This window comes from Marmota marmota, unplaced genomic scaffold, assembly GCF_001458135.2.
Source record: "Marmota marmota marmota unplaced genomic scaffold, marMar, whole genome shotgun sequence".
In the NCBI taxonomy this organism is placed as follows: Eukaryota; Metazoa; Chordata; class Mammalia; order Rodentia; family Sciuridae; genus Marmota; species Marmota marmota.
The window spans coordinates 17445268-17462740 of record NW_026000229.1 but is presented as its reverse complement, the minus strand read 5'-3'; the positions used below and the strand labels follow the sequence as shown (position 1 = coordinate 17462740).

Here is a 17473-nt window from a genome sequence, read left to right as displayed (position 1 = left end):
ATTTCTGAAGATGATGTTCCCAGGCTTATATTTATAATTACAGGATCAAGTTACCAGAATCACCAAGTAGTTTAAAAATTATCTCATTTTTGTTGCAAGAATTTCTTCTGGATCATCCTTAATAAATAATTTCAATCTTCACTTTTAGTGGAAAACAAATCATAAGAAGGCCTATTTTCATGTGATGATTCCTTCCTTTATTTTCATTTTTCTAGGCTGAACCTTTTTGATACTTTTCTATTCTCATATAAGACAATTTCTGGACCTTTTACCAATCCAAGGTATTTGGTAATAACCCTTATAACTTCTGGCACCCCAAGTAAAAAAGGGTAATTCAAATGTGGCCTGATCCACATTAAGAAAAGAATATTTCTGATGATTTTAATGATTCAATTTGTTGTTAATAAATATTATTTATGCAGGATAAGACTATATAAACTTTCTTAGCAGTCCATTCCACTTGATAAAAGTGTCATTAAATGAATGCCAAATCTTTTGACTTCTATCTTTTTAATTAGGATAAACTATTCAACATTTATTGAACATTTACAACAATCAAAGTACCTATTTTCTCAAATAAACTAATATGGAGCTATCTGACAGCTTGTAGAAAAATACAGAAATTAATTAATTTCCAACTTTACCCATCTGTCTCGTGATGATGACCTGGTTTGAATAAGTTCAAGGTTCTTGCAAGCAAGTAAACGACTTCGAACTTTGTATACACAACGGTACACTTCTGATAAGCTTTTACCAGGTTGATATCTAAATAAAGAATCAAAATAGAAAGGTCACCTAGTTTCTAACATCATGAGAACAAATATTTGTCTGAGGATAGTTTTAAGTTACTTGCCGGCTTTCTCCACATGCTTGACTAAGTAAATTTGTGTGTTTCAGAAGTGCTGCAAGAACAAATCTAGACACAGTATCCAAGAGTGACTCATTACTTAAAGTTGCACTGTCCCAATCTGAAAATAAAAATGATGCATTGACATTTAAAAGGACTCAGAAAACAGTTCAGAAGTAAATTTAATAATTTTATTCATCCAACACTTGAATTTTATCATCTTATTCTAAACAGTTACTTAACAAATGCCCATACTGTTTCAGGTGCTGGGATACAACAGTAAACAAATCTCACAGAGCTTAGATTTCTGGCAGGAGGATAAGAAGGCAGCGGGTTGGGGCTGGGGTTGTGACTCTGCGGTAGAACACTCGCCTTGCACATGCAGGGCCCTGGGTTCAATCCTCAGCACCACATAAAAATAAATAAATAAACAAAATAGAGGTATTGTGTCCTACTACAACTAAAAAAATAAATATTAAAAAAAAGAAGGCAGCAGGTAAAAGAGAACAAATAAAAACATTAATATGACAGATAAGTTCTAAGGAGAAAAATAAAATAGAATAAGGAGAAAAGGAGTATTGTACTATATGCAATTATTATTTTAAATAGGATGGTGTGAACAGTTTATGATAAGGCTACATAGGAGCAGAAATCTAACTGAAGTAGGGAAAGAAGCCAGGTAGAAACAGTATCCCCTCAGGAAAGTTACTAGGCAGAGGATCTAGCTAGAAGGCTCAAGGAGACCAGTGTAGATGGAGCAAAGTGTGCATGCACAAGAGTGAGTAGTAGGAAAAGACACTAGAGAGCTGGCTAGGGATGAGATCACATTGGTCTGCAGAGCAAAGCACATCCTCCAGGTTTTCCTAACAGGAAAATGAGAATCAGCATTAGAACGCTTTGAGCAGAGATAATGACAAGATCTTTAAAAAGCTCTCTGACTGCTGAGTGGAAGAATAATTATAGTGACAGCAAAGAAGTTATTATTGCAATAATGCAAGTGAGAAAGGATGGTGGAGCAGTGGAAGTAATGAGAAGTGGAAGAGCTCATATATATTATTTCAAAGGTGTTGACAGGATTTGTTAATGGATTAGATATGTGATGTGAGAATGAGAGAGAAGTCATAGTTGAATCTAAATAGATTTAAAACGTAGTTGAAATAAATAAATAAAATGTAGTTGGCACAGAGAGACCACAGAAGAACAGTTTTGAGGGTGGGAAGCTGGAATCAGGACTCTCATTTTGAATATTATCTGTTGGACATACTAATAAAAACACTGAATAAACTATTCATGTGTGTACATGTCTGATAATTAAAGCCATAAAAGAAGGTTCTATGAGCCCCAATACATTAAAGTAGATAAGAAACAAAACAACATTTGGACAGAAATGAGCAAAAGCAATTAGAATCCCAAATTACAGCATGAGATAAAGAGAACCAGTCAGATGTGTTTTTTTTTTTTTTCCCATTCTTTAATTTCATGTTGGCACATCAGTACTGACTTTTAAAATAGATTATATTTAGTAGATTCCAAATGGGGATGGAAGGTTTATTTTCACTACATCCCCAGAGTAATTGTAGACTCTGTTCATATGACAGATTTACTAAATGCCTGTGCTACTTAACAAACAAAATCAAACAAAAAACATCCTTGGAAAATATCAAACTCCACTTAATTTTATTTCTTTTTAATCTCTTCTTAATACTCCTATCTCAAAAGATAAAATCTTACACCTTGGTTTTATATTTCATTTATGTATGCCTAGGTCAAAAATGTAGGTTTAGACTTACCTACTTTATAGGTGAAAAAATTGACTATACAAATATGCCTGATTTTAAGAAAACCTCATGTCCCACAAAGACTCTTAGGATGACAGTCTGTATCACACAAAAATTTTATCCACATCTGATTCTTAAGAAGTCATCTTTTCTATGGGTCTGCTGACTATTGTGAAAACTGCCATATTTATAATCACACAGGATTCCTCAAGGAGGCTAAAACTCATCTTGAAAAGCAAACTATAGTAACAACCTTGACTTTGTTACAAATTTAGCAGGGATTATTCTCCTATGTGATTTTTAAAATAATGTGTTCTTTTATAACATTTTCATTAAAGTTATGTTCCTTTCACTCCAAGCACTACAGAATGGCTCCACTAATCAAGTATGCAATTCATGCTGTACTAATATAAGCAATAGAGCAAATGGTAAGATTTTACTCACTATATATTTATATCTAGGTTTTAAAAGTTCTCATTGCAGTGTAACAAATGACAATGTGACTGTGAGATAAAAGAAAATATGACTGCATTTCTAAGTAAATGATACAAATATCAGAATATCAGAATACACAACTTAGAAAGTAAATTTTTCTTCTCCATTAACTTACTTTTTCACTTCTGGTAGGAATCACACAACAGAATGAATAAAAAAATGATTAGGACACAAACAAAATGGATGAGATTAAACATTTTTTCCTGAGTGTCTGTTTTTGAGATGGCATTATTGCTATATTGTATTGCCCAGGCTGTCCTTGAACTTGCAATCATTCTACCTCAGCCTCTGGAGTTTCTGTGATTATAGGCATGCATCCCATGCCCCATATGTGAAGATTAAACTTTCAAAGGTATCTTCTTGCCAGTATTTAAAAAATCTAAATAACAGCCATGCATGGTACACACCTGTAATCCTAGTGGTTCAGGAAGCTGAGGCAGCAGGATGGCAGGTTCAAAGCCAGCCTCAACAACTTGGCAAGGCCTTCAACAACTTATTGAGACCCTGTCTCAAAATTATATAAAGGGGAGGGGTGCTGCAGATATGGTTCAAAGACTAAGCTCCCCTGGATTTAATCCCTGGTACCCCACTGCCAGAAAAAAAGTCTGAATATGTTTCTCCATTCATTTTATTTAGAAATAGCCAATTAAAAGTGAAACTTTGTTCACTTTTACCATTTTTATCATAGAAGAAAATCCAAAGAAATGGGAGAAAATTAAAGATGGCATAAGAGAGAATAAAATGGAGAACATTAACTAGAGACATGTGATTCTAAACAGTACAAGTCATCTTTAAAGGAAAATAGGATCTACAATGAAATCAAGTATATTCTTTAAAAATTTACAAATAATTTTATTAAAAAATATTAGAAACTGAAATACCACCGTATAATTTGCATAATACTATATTTAACAGTATACCTGGTCTCAAATTTATAACTGGGGGGCAGCCGGTATAGGGATTAAATCTGAAGATTCTCTACCACTGAGTTACATCCTGGTCTTTTTTTAAAAAAAAATTTTGAGACAGGGTTGAAGTTGAGAGGTTGGCTAGAACTGTTCTTCATTTCCTCCTACCTCAGCTTCATGACTGTCAAACTGCTATCTCTAGCAACATTCAGAAGTTTTCAAGTATTTTATAGATGAAGAAAACACTCATCAAGGGCTGGGGATGTGGCTCAAGCGGTAGCGCGCTTGCCTGGCATGCGTGCGGCCCGGGTTCGATCCTCAGCACCACATACAAACAAAGATGTTTGTCCGCCGAAAACTAAAAAATAAATATTAAAAATTCTCTCTCTCTCTCTCTCTCTCTCTTTAAAAAAAACACTCATCAAGTTTGGAGCTTATATTTCTAAGCACACATTTTTTTCAGTTTTTAAAGTAGGGCTTGGAAAGGGAAAATACCCATTAAACAGACTCCATTTAAACATCATAGAATAGTAAAATGATTTATCACATAAATTTAGTTTTTACATACAGCATTTCCTTTAAGTGGAATACATATATATATAAAAAAAAAAAAAACCACCTAGGGTGTTTTCCACAAAGGTCAAAAGAAACTCTTTAAAAATGCCATGTATATGGGGCTGGGGATGTGGCTCAAGCGGTAACGCACTCGCCTGGCATGCGCGGGGCGCTGGGTTCCATCCTCAGCACCACATAAAAATAAAATAAAGATGTTGTGTCTACCAAAAACTGAAAAATAAATATTAAAAAAATTCTCTCTCTCTCTCTCTTGTCTCTCTCTCTTGTCTCTCTTTAAAAAAAATGCTATGTATAAAATGTCTTTTCCTATGAAAAAGTAACATGGTGAGTCCTATAAATATTGCATATATGTTAGTCAGTGATCTAAGTCAACAACATATTTACTTCCTTATTGTCTTTATTTTACCTTTGCTAACAGCATAATCCTGCATGCTGATCCAAAGGCTTCGGGCAGGCTCTTTAGAACAACCCAATGCTAAGTCTACGTAGACAGCAATTTCAGGACGCAATTTGTAATCAAAAGGCTTCTGTTCTTCATTTCCTGAAAGAGCTACTTCTAATAGGCAACTCATACATTTATCTAAAAAAAAAAATTATATATATATATTTAAAGTTACCAATTTTAAACCTCATAAACTTTGCTGCTACAAATAAACTCTTGCCACATTTATTTAATGCATATATGAAATTATATACTTCAAATCATTTTAAGTAGATGCTACCAGGTAAAGTCATTCAATGTTTTTCAGTTTGAGGTAGCATCACCCTACTTACTACCTCTAGAAGAGTGTGGCATTCAGGGAAGAGTTCTGGCACTTTGGCAGACAAAGGTCAGGGATACAAAATGTCCTATATGTGCAGCACAGACCTGTATAACATAAAACTCTCTTGTTCAAAATGGAATGGTATCCTCTGTGAGAAACATGGGAACATAGGACAAGAGACAAGACTGAATTTTTTTTCTTTTTTGCTAGACTTAAAGGAAAATTATCAGTTAAAAATCATCTAAGAAAGGTCAAAGATACCATGAACAATTTTTCAATAGGCAATCATATTTGTACAGATGGTTCCTAACTTTTCAATGCAACATCTGGCATTCAGAATTCATCTATTTTAAAAACACACAAAACGATGCTCTAAATGATGGTAAGGTTTTTTGGCAAGTCCCAAAAGTCAATTTAACCCATAATACAATAGAATTATTAAATATTTATAATTTTATGATAATACTTTTTCCTTTACATAAGTATTTAAACAAGAACATTTTAATAATTTCATGATTTTTAATTTAAAAAATAACATTAAAATTGATTTCATATTTAAGTCCACTTAACTGAATAAAGGAAATATAACAGAAATATGAAGAAGGAAGAGATATACTTTTTTTTCCTCAGGAGATCATTTGGGACTATCAGAATGGTAAACATTGAGAGCAATGAAACTCTCTTCATTGTGTTAAATATCACTTGAACAACACATGATTTTACTTTTTTAATTAAAATATATCATAAACACCAGTCTAGTATTCATCAACCATGGTCCAACTCACTTTCTGGTTCATAAATGAAATGATGAATACACACTCTTATTAGGAAAAAGAAGAAATTCTTTAACTGCTTCCCTCAATCTTATTCTTCATATTTGCAATTCCCAAAGGAGAATCTTTCTCTCATTTTGTCTTAGATTTCTTCCTTTTCTTTTCTCCTCCCTCCTTTATTCTCTCCCTTCCCATTTTCCCTTCCACAATTCCTCTCCCTTTCTTCAGACTTTCCTTTGTGAACACTCTGAGTTTCTCTTATCAAGAAACAAGTTTTAGATCTAATAAGACTATATAGATTAATATAACTCATTATTTAATAGATTCAAAATCAGAGGTCCAGAAAGATTAAAGGACTAAGCTTACATAAAACAAGTAGATCATCTGTTGGAGTACTGGATAAGTCCTATCATAGAGAAGTGGGAGATGAGGCAGGAAAGGAAAACCCATAGATATTACAAATGGAGAGAGAAAAGACTGCGACACACATCTGAGGGGTGTTTGAAAAATGGTTAAGTCACAACAGGTACTCCTTCAGTACTTTACATTCTATGAGGTAGTTTACAACCCCTAAGCTTCAGAACAAAATAAATCAAGCATTTTCTCTATTGTTATGAGTTAAATACCTTGCTCAAAATGAGTAAAAAAGATAACAGAGTAGGACCAGACCCACATTTTCTTAGTTTAGGGGGCTCTTTTCACTATACCATGCTGCAAGATAAAATTGTTTTCTTCTGTGGGCTCCAAGTTACAGTCTCAGACAGCTGCTAACACTGCAACTGTATATCAGTTTTCTATTTCACAAACTCAAAATAAGAGAAATGTCTAATAGAGGTACAAAAAGAACACATTTTAAAAATCGCAGAGAAGCACATTACCTAACTGAGGTGTGTCCATTTCCACACCATCACTGAAAAGTGGTGTTTTCATCCAATATGCAGTATCTTGTTCCTCCGGAGACACGGGGGAGCCCTGAAGCATGCCACCAAGACACCGCCCAATTAGGAGAGCAATTGTCCTTTCCAGATCAACAAGCCATACCCAAGACTGAGCTGGCTGAGGTAAGGGCACACCAGCAGGGTCAATTACTTCCGGCCCTCCTACAGACAAAATCATTAGTAATTGTGTCTTTATCTGGCATATTTAAGATTTAGAAGCTTTCTCATGGTATTTTATACTATAATAAGATAATGAGGCAAAATAATTTCATAATGAAAACATATATTATAATACTTTCTATATATTTTTCTGGTATACCAGGCTAATTTAAAATGCATTCAGAGAAGTTGTATTATTAAATAAAATATTCTGCTGGGTATGTAACTCAGCGGTAAAATACTTGTCTAGCATGCACATGGCCCTGGGTTCATTTCCTGATGCAGAAAAAAAAATTTTTTTAAACTTTCTAAAATAAAATTTTCTTTCATAAAGACACTGATTTTAAGATAAACATTAAAATGGTCTATCACAAAATTATTCTATGTATTCTGTTCTTATTCTCCAGATCAAATTTTTATCATTCCTAGTTCCTCTTTGAGCACCTTACTCTAAAATCAAAATAAGAGTAGATCCATTAAAGTGACAGAACTATTTAATGCTTTCAGGACTTGAATTCAGAATTATTTTGTACTAAGATGCACACCCATGCTTTTTCTCACTGCATATTTTGTTTCTGTTTTGTTTTATTTTTAGTACTTGGAATTAAGCTCCAGGGTTCTTTACCACTGAGTTACATCACCTGCCCTTTTTATTTTTTATTTTGAGACACGGTCTCACTAAATTGCTGAGGCTGGCCTCAAACTTGCAATCCTCCTGTCTCAGCCTTCTGAGTCACTGGGATTACAGGCATGCATCACTGCACCCAACTGTACATTTATTTTTTGTTTTATAACTTGATTTTATTTATTTTTTATGTGGTGCTGAGGCTCAAACCCAATGCCTCACATGTGGTAGGCAAACGCTCCACCACTGAGCCACAACCCCAGCCCTGTACATTTGTTTTTAAAAGTTCTTCAGTTAAAAAAAAAAAAAGGAAGAAGACACTTAAAATTAAGAAGATACAGTGATATAAAGAAAAACAGAAATCAAAAAATCCAAAATACAGTTATTTGAAAAGACAAGGCTGAGAGTGGTAGTACACCTCCAAAATCCCAGATACTTGGGAGGCTGACAAGAAAGATTCCAAGTTCAAGAACAGCTTGGGCAACTTAACAAGACTTGGTCTCAAAATAATTTATTTTTAAAAAGGGTTGGTGATGTAGCTCCGTGCTAAAACATCTATGGGTTCAATTCCCAGTTTTTCCCAGCCCACATAAAAAAAATGAATTAAAATGCCATATCTAAAATCAAAATATTATTTCCTACAAAGTACCCAAAAAGAAAAGCACTGAAAGATGGGTTCTCAATTTCTATTCTTTACATTCAATCAGCTCTCTATATGTCCAAACAAAATCTGTCAAACAGATTTAAAATGAAAAACCTTTGTTTTAAGAAATGAAACTTTTTAGTTGAATCTACTATATTGATTAATCTAATAATATACTTATTTCAAATTTTATAAATTATATATTGATTACAATATACAAAAATATATTGACTACATTATTTTAAGTACCTCTAAGGAAAAAATGGTGCTGAATAAATTATAACAATGCTTTCCTATCATGCATTGTAAGGTGCATCTCAATTTCAACTATGTCAAATTTTGAAGGAAAAGAAGTCTTAGAACCGATACTCAAGCCTGATGATCATAAAGATACTTTTTGTAACTCTCATATACTAGCAACTTTTTTGGTTGCTTTATGTCAGTTCTCATTTTAGACTCTAAAGTCTTAGAAGATAATCTTATACCTATGATTACACTAAAAATCCAAGTGTCAAGACTTTAAATGATGTATGCAAGAGGATCAACTTTTCTGAGAAGTATTATTTAACCTCTTAACTACCTTTACTTACCATGAAGAGGCCACTGTAGCTCTTGGTCTTCTAAAAGAGCAGCAGCTGGCAGAAGTCTATTAAGACAATCAAGTGGTGGCAAAAGATCAAGGAGGTAACTCAATAAAGGACGAGCCACTGACACCGGGAGTAACAGCAGGGAATTAACAATCTGACAAAGCATGCTGCCTGCAGCTGAGACGTATATCACATCTATGAGGGCAAAATGCAATGTCAATTAATTATTTCAAATAAACTTAAAAGGAAAAAAAAGAACCTAAGAAATATTACTTTAGTTTGGAACAGGGTAGACTAATTCAATAACTCTTTGCTGAACACCCACCTGGTAGCTGGTATCACACTAGAATTTACTAACATTCAAAAACATTTTGTAAGATAGCATACATACCTTCCATACCAACAAATTCAAAGGATTAAAACTGCTTTCCTTAAAATGCATTATGAATTTCTCACTCACTAATTTAAAAAATCCTCATTTTAAAATTTACTCAAATATTTATTGAGAACCATCTGGGGATGTAGCTCAGTGGTACGGTGCTTGCCTAGCATGGGTCAATCCCTGGGTTCAATTCCTAGTACGGAAAGAAAAATGTATGGAGTACCAACAAGACCAGACACTGGTCTAAGTAAAGGGGAAACAGCCATTACCAAAGCTGTCAAAATTCTTGCCTTGTGGTGATTACATTCTAGTGAGAGAGATTTTTTATTTATTTTAAACCAAATTTGCTTTTTAAAATTAAGACCATCTTAAAACATGTCTTTTAATTATGGATATTTATTTTAAATCAAATTTGTTTCAATATTTCATTGCATTTGAAACTAGAAGGAACATTCAGATATGACATCAGTTTGAACACATTAAATTTTAGATCACAGTGATGATTATGTTGATTTTGAACACTGTGTTCATCAGTATACTAGAAGTTGGAAAAACCACAATAGGCAAAAAAACTTGCATTCAGATCAGGACTAAAGTACATTAATGTGGTTGATTTAGCTCAAGAAGCTTGATCACCAGGTATCATGGAATCAGGCAAGATGGCTTCTCCAACAAACATGCCAAAAAATGCACAGATGATGACACAAATCCTAAAGGATATGGGGATTACAGAAGAGGCAAGAGCTATTAATCTGGTGTTGGAGTCTGCCTTTTGATATGTGACCACAATTCCAGATGATGCTAAAACTTGTTCAAGCCATGCTAAGAAAGCTACAGTTGAGCTGGATATAATGGTGCATGCCTGTAATCCCAGCGGCTCAGGAGGCTGAGGCAGAAGGATTGCGAATTCAAAGCCAGCCTCAAAAAAAGTGAGGTGCTAAGCAACTCAGTGAAACCCTATCTCCAAATAAAATACAAAATAGGGCTGTTGTGTGGCTCAGTGGTCAAGTGCCCCGGAGTTCAATCCCTGGTACCAAAAAAAAAAAAAAAAGAAAAAAAAAGAAAGAAAGAAAGCTACGGTTGATGTAGATGATGTGCAGAATGGCAATCTAGTGTTGAGCTCACCAGTCTCTTACATTTCCTTCCTCAAGAGATATTTTATTAGATATTGTAAGACAAAGAAACCAAACTCCTTTGCTATTGACCAAGCCACAGACAGGTTCTAGACTGTCTAGACTGTCAATCTGATAGATATTGTTCAACAGCTTCAAACTATAGGCTCAAGTCTATACAAATCAAGACATCTATTTAGCAGGAATAACAGTTCCACAGCTGATATCAGATTAAATACTCCCACACTAGGCACATCAACCCCACAAACCATGTCTGTTTCAATTAAAGATTCCAATATCTCTTACAGGGCAAAGGTTTGCAATAAAGATGGTTGCCTCACAGTTCTCTGCCGAAAGATCATCAATTCCTACAAAATCAGCAATTCAGAATGTTCTTATTAATTCATCATTACTTGGGTCCAAAAACACTCTTATTCCCACTAATCTGGTATCATCACAAAATACTGCCAATGAATCATCAAACGCATTGAAAACAAAACATAATAAAGACGATGATGACTAAGTTAATTTGTAATCTAGCCTTGATGCATATAACATGCATACCTGAATTCAATGTACTGAAATTAAACAAGTATTTCAAATTGTGTTTTAGAAGCTTAAATAGTATTTAATGAGTAGATATAATCACTATACTTTGCAGTTGAAATGTTGGATTTTCTTATTTTTTAAAAAATATTTATTTTTTAGGTGTAGATGGACACAACACAATGCCTTTATTTTTATGTGGTGCTGAGGACTGAACTTGGGTCCCGCCCGTACTAGGCGAGTACTCTACCACTGAGCCACAATCCCAGCCCCTTGGATTTTCTTTAATAGAACTAGTAATGGTTTTCGTCCGACTTTATGTATAAAAATAAAATTTTTCATTATCAAGTTGAAAAAAATTAAAATAAGTTTCAGATGCTTGTGGAACAGACGAATGGAGGTACCTAATAAGCAGTAATTTGAGTTTCTCAGTTTGTTTCTTTCTTTATCATCAGGAAAACATCAGAGTTTATTTGGTTAAGGTCATACATACTAAATTATTAGTTGTATTTTGGACAAGCAAGAAAAAATACAGGTAGGCAACAAGATAAAGGCTTTAGTGCTCATGAAAGGAGTTTTTAGCTAGATACAGATATGGGATTCATTAACATACATATTATGGTTAAAAACATTACTTAGATTAGACAAGTCTATTCAGGAAGAAAAAACGAGCTTAAAACAGAATTCAGAGGATCCTCAACATTAACAGTCATGTCCAATGAAGAGGCCTACAAGAACCCACAGAAAAACAATGGTCAGAGACATGGGAAAAGACAGACCTGTGACTACAAAGTAGGCCACAGAAGAAAGCATTTCAAATAGGAAAAAGGAACAATGGCAAATGCTGAAGAAAGAGAAATAGTAGATAAAAGCATTTCACTTTATGCATTTAAAACTAATGTTTCTGAGTTTATAGCATCCAATGTCTTTAAATTAAGCCCCTGCCTTGCCAATTAGAATTTCTTAAGAACAATCAGTGCTACCATTACCCCTAAACCAAGATCAAAAGGATAGCTTTTCAATGTTTTTATTAGTACATTATAGTTATACATAATAGTTGGGTTCACTTTGATATAATCATAAATGCATATAACATAGTTTGCTGCTTCTCAATTCCTAGTACTTCTCCTTTTTCTCTCCTCCTCCCTCTGTTTGATCTCCTTCCTCTACTTACTGAATTTCCTTCTATTTATTTTTTAATTGGTAGATTATAGTTATACACAAAAGTGGAATTCATTGTGATATATTCATATATGCATGTAAGTTGGTCATTTTCATTACACAGTTGGTCCCCCTTACCAACCCCTCCTCTATTCCCCTGGGTCCCCATCCCCTACTGTTTCCCTTTTTATATCCATGATATCTCCCCCTCTTTTTTCCCCCTTATTTCTCTCTAGCTGGAGAGAAACAGGAACAGAGAAAACATGCAGCCCTTGACTTTCTAAATCTGGCTTATTTTTCTTAGCATGATATTCTCAAGTTCCATCCATTTACCAGCAAATAACATAATTTCATTCTTCTTTATAGCTGAGTAAAACTTCATCATATATATACCACAGTTTCTTTATCCATTCATTCTTTGATGGATACCTAGGATGGTTCCACAACTTGGCTATTATGAATTGTGATTAAACACTGGTTTGCATGGATTACAACAGTATACTGATTACAGTTCTATTGAATAAATGCCAAGGAGTGAGATATCAGGGTCATAAATATGGTGGTTCCTTCTTAGCCTTTTGAGGAATCTCCATATTCTTTCCATAGTGGTTATACTAACTTGCAGTCCCAACAAAAAAACAACAACATGGTATTAGCATAAAAATAGACAAGAAGACCAAAGGAATAGAAATCACACAGACAAATCCACATAGGTACAGCAATCTGGTCTTTGACAAAGGCATCAAAAACATACATTGGAGAAAAGATGGGTTTTTTAAAACAAATGGTGCTGGGGAAACTGGATATCCATATGTAGAAGAATGAAATTAGATCCCTCTCTCTCTGCCACAAAAGTAACTCAAACTGGATCAAAGACCTAGAAATTAGACCAGAAACACTACAACTACTAGAAAAAAACATAGCATCAACACTCCAAAAGGCAACAACTTCCTTAAGAAGACTCTAAAGGCAAGAATCAACAAGTGGGGCGGCTTCAAATTAAAAAGCTTCTGCACAGCAAAGGGCATAAAGAGAGAACCTACAAAATGGGAAAAAGTCTACCAGTTACTCTTCTGACAAGGAATTAATATTCAGAATACATAAAGAAGTTAAAAAACTTACCACCACCAAAAAAAAAAAAAAAAATCCAAGTATCCCAGACAATAAATGGGCAAATGATCTAAACAGACATTTCTCAAAAGAAAAAATACAAATAGCCAACAAATACATGAAAAAATGTCCAACATCCTGAGAAGCCAGGGAAATGCAAATCAAAACTATATTGAGGGGCTATATATTGTAGCTCAGTGATAGAGCGCTTGCCTGGCACATTTGAGGCACTGGGTTCAATCCTCAGCACAGTAAATAAATAAATGAATGAATGAATGAATAAAAGTATTATGTTCATCTACAACTAAAAAAATAAACTACACTGATATTTCATCTCACTCCAGTTATAATGGCAACCATCAAGAATACAAATAACAATAACTGCTGACAAAGATGTGGGGGTGGTAGACATACACATACACATTGTTGGTGGGAATGCATATTAATACAAAAGGATCTTTAACAGAAAGAAGTTTCAAGGTCATTCCTCTTCCACTCACAGGCTTCAGGCCCTCTTAAGGCTTTAGAAAGACTATCCAGTCTTCCTTTTTAACCACCTTAACCACCAATTAAATGTGAAATTCAATACTAAACTTACCTCTTAACTTATCTCCAACACTGCCATTCCAAGGACTTTCTTTGAGCAAATTTGCAGAACGTGAATAAATATCTGTGGCATGAGGCAACAAGAGCTGAAGATGTTTATGAAGCAATGCCACACTGCTTGAGTTCTGAGGAGAAAGAAGTTCCTAATTACTACTTTGAAGGATTTAAGTACAGTTTGGTGCAATGGCAGAATAATAATATTATTCTGTAATCCCAGAAACTTGGGAAGCTAAAGCAGGAGGATCGTAAGTTTGAGGCCAGTACCAGCAACTTAGCAAGACCCTGTCTCAAACTAAAAATGGCTGGGGATGTGGCTCAGTGGTAAAGCACCCCTGGGTTCAATCCCCATTACCAGAAAGAAAGACAGATTCAAAAATTACAAAAATATTATGGCATAACCAAATATCTGAGTTTCAAGGTCCCTGATGGATCACCATAAAAGGCAAAGAATCATGTACCTCACTGATGTTATTAATATGGCAAAATGCCAACAGCTGTTTCTGTAACGAACACAGCAGTTCATGAAGATGAGCAGGCTGACTGTTCTCTGATGATGATGTTCCAAGTAGAAATTTATCACTATTCTTTTCTAGCTCTCCAAATGCTTGATCCTAAAATGACAAAAAATGAAGATTATTTTAAAAATTTGAAAATCAAAGTGATGCCCTACCACAAATGATTCTAATTTAATAAGTCATTGTCTACTTTTTCCCATTACCAATGTTTAAATCTTTGTTGTAATCCTTATGCTATTAGCTATTAGATAGTAAAATTCATCAAACAATTTCAATTTGTTTTTCCATTAAAAAAAAACAAGTAATACATGCTTCACTACAGAAATTTTGAAAATGGAAAACAGTACAACTAAAACAAGGTAGATTTTATTTTCACATGTTGTGGATTTCTAACATAATTCTTAATTAAATTTTTTTCTAATTATAAAGGAAATAAGTGAACTAGAGACATAAAAATTAAATAAAATGTATGATTCTAGATACTGAACTAGAGAGAAATTGCTATAATGGATTATAATAGCCTTATTATTATAGAGATTATGATGGTCTGAAGAAATGGACTAGAAAAAAATGGAAAGATTTAAGAAACACCACAGGTAAGAATTAACAGTTTCATAATACAGGGAAAGCTATGGGGCCCACTATTTACTCTCCAACTGACTAGACTATTAGTCAGAACCAAATGCACTGTTTAATTTAAGATTTTATCTGAGTAAGGTTAATCCCTTGCTCATTATTATTTTTTAAAAAATTTTTTGTCTATTTTTATCTGTTTATTCTTCTTAATTAATAAGAAAAAAGTTTGGTAAGATTCTACTATAAATCTCTTTATAATTGTCAATTACGTATCATTTGGCTCCCACAGTATTTTAGAAAACCTGACACCCATGTTTCCCTCTTTGGGGAGGTGGGATTAAAGTTTCATTTACATGAATTCATGAACTGTTGTGTTTAAATGTCAAAATATCTTGACTTGAAAGGACTCTTATCCCTTTATTCTTTTTTTAATTACTATAATGAAAAAGTAACTTACTGTATAAAATCCTAAATTTCTTAAGAGGGTCTTCATCAAAATTTCAGCCAAATGGGTATCTGGATGGCAGCTCTGAGTGCCATAAGACTGATCTGACAGGTTTCCATAGCTAGTACACACAGAAGAGAGGTCAGCAGCATCAGAGGGTGAACTATAGCCAAGTAAGGAGGCTACATGGGTATGATCTTGCAAACTTGTTAAAATGATATCCAGTTGCATTCTCTAAAGAACAATGAAATAGGAACACATAATTAGCCTGAGATGCATTAGAATTTTTTTTTTTTTTTAAAAGGATCCTGGGAGAGGGTGGGGATGTGGCTCAAGTGGTAACGCGCTCACCTAGCACACGTGAGGCACTGGGTTCAATTCTCAGCACCACATAAAAATAAAATAAAGATATTGTGTTCATCTAAAACTAAAAAATAAATATTTTTTTAAAAAAAAGGATCCTAGAAGAAATGAAACTATACCAATCATGCTAACTAATCCACCTAATAGCCCAGATAAATAGTAATCTTCATGAAGTGTACAGTTATAAGAAAAATTAACTAATTAATACCATTCATGAAAATGCAACTTACGGATTTTTATTTAATTCTTCATTATAAAACCTAAAACTGTAAGCTAACATGGAATACTGTGCATAAGTACTATATGTAGATAGGAGTAGGAAATGCCAACAAATAAGTATGTTACTCTACAGAATTACCAATGATAACTACTTATTCTGTTGTTTAAAATAAATCACTTGAAATCTAAACCAATGCAAACTACTCATTGGAAAGCATAACCATATGGATATTATTTTTTAAAATTTTTTTATTTGTTTTAATTAGTTACACATGACAGTACAATGACTGCATGACCAATGTGATTCTGCAACCTGTACACTCAGAAAAACGAGAAATTATATCCCATCTGATTCAAATGTATGATATGTCAAGGCCACATGGATATTATATTATCAGTTTTTACCACTTTGCTCCTCAAATCTGTACTTCTACAACTGATTCTTCTACTCGATTCAACAAAATATGCTTATTTTAATGCACTTAAGATAATAAAAATGAAAAGAATAAGCATATTCATATCCCAAAATAATTTTTCTTTATATCATCTTTTACCTTTTAGACAAATAATTTCAAACAACATTCTGGGCTTAGAACCAATAGTAGTAGCACATGTCCTGGATTTCAATTCAGCATACTACCAAAAAAACCAAAGGATCTTGGGCTTGATACCATAATCGACATTGAAAAAACTGGTCATTATTTTAATAATTAGCCCAATAATTTAATGAATTATCACCTGTTTCACCTGAAGTCACTAACAGCTGAGAATTCTTCCAATAAATAACATTAAATAACTAGGATTTTGCAACATCTATCAAGTTCTACTCCATGAACACATTGCAGTTGATTAGCTTTTTTTTTCCTCTCAATTATTTGTGATATTACTAGTTTACACAGATCGATGCAAAGGCTTACCTGTCCTTTAGATAAGCTTTCCCATCTATCGGGTCCTTGGGGTAAAAGAGAATGAAGTAATTCCATCCGTTCTCGTAAGGGAGGTAACAGCATGGTTGCTCCCACTGACAGAGTCTCAATTACCACCTGATATCAAAAAAGAAAAGTAGACTGATTGGGCCGATTTTTTATTTTTTTAAAAAAAAACACACGAAAAGTGAGTCCATTGACTATCGGGATCATAAGAAAGTAGCATGTGCAGAAAGCAAGCAAGCAAGTCCTTCATTAGATATCTTTAAGAAGTATAGAACATAAATTTTTGATTTGCTACTAAATAGTTAACCGTCACCCAACCATTATTTAGTGTTGATCTGACAGTGCTGGGCCTAGTAAGAAGTTGTGCAAAGTGGCCCTGCTTTCATGAGTATCCAGTCTAATGCGGGGGGGGG

The 17473-nt window shown here is 33.9% G+C and overlaps 1 protein-coding gene and 1 pseudogene across 1 annotated transcript in view; one reads left to right on the top strand and one right to left on the bottom strand.

Annotated features, from left to right (window-relative positions):
• Herc1 (HECT and RLD domain containing E3 ubiquitin protein ligase family member 1) overlaps window positions 1–17473 on the bottom strand; it is a 182300-nt gene that overhangs the window by 95964 nt on the left and 68863 nt on the right. Inside the window, exons 10-18 of the mRNA XM_048793217.1 lie at window positions 17046–17171; window positions 15559–15780; window positions 14469–14621; window positions 14003–14135; window positions 9097–9288; window positions 7020–7241; window positions 5011–5184; window positions 854–968; window positions 645–765 (exon numbers count right to left, since the gene is read on the bottom strand). Of these exons, the coding sequence (XP_048649174.1) occupies window positions 645–765; window positions 854–968; window positions 5011–5184; window positions 7020–7241; window positions 9097–9288; window positions 14003–14135; window positions 14469–14621; window positions 15559–15780; window positions 17046–17171 (1458 nt within the window). The remainder of the gene's footprint in view (window positions 1–644; window positions 766–853; window positions 969–5010; window positions 5185–7019; window positions 7242–9096; window positions 9289–14002; window positions 14136–14468; window positions 14622–15558; window positions 15781–17045; window positions 17172–17473) is intronic.
• LOC107138033 lies at window positions 9791–11443 on the top strand (annotated as a pseudogene).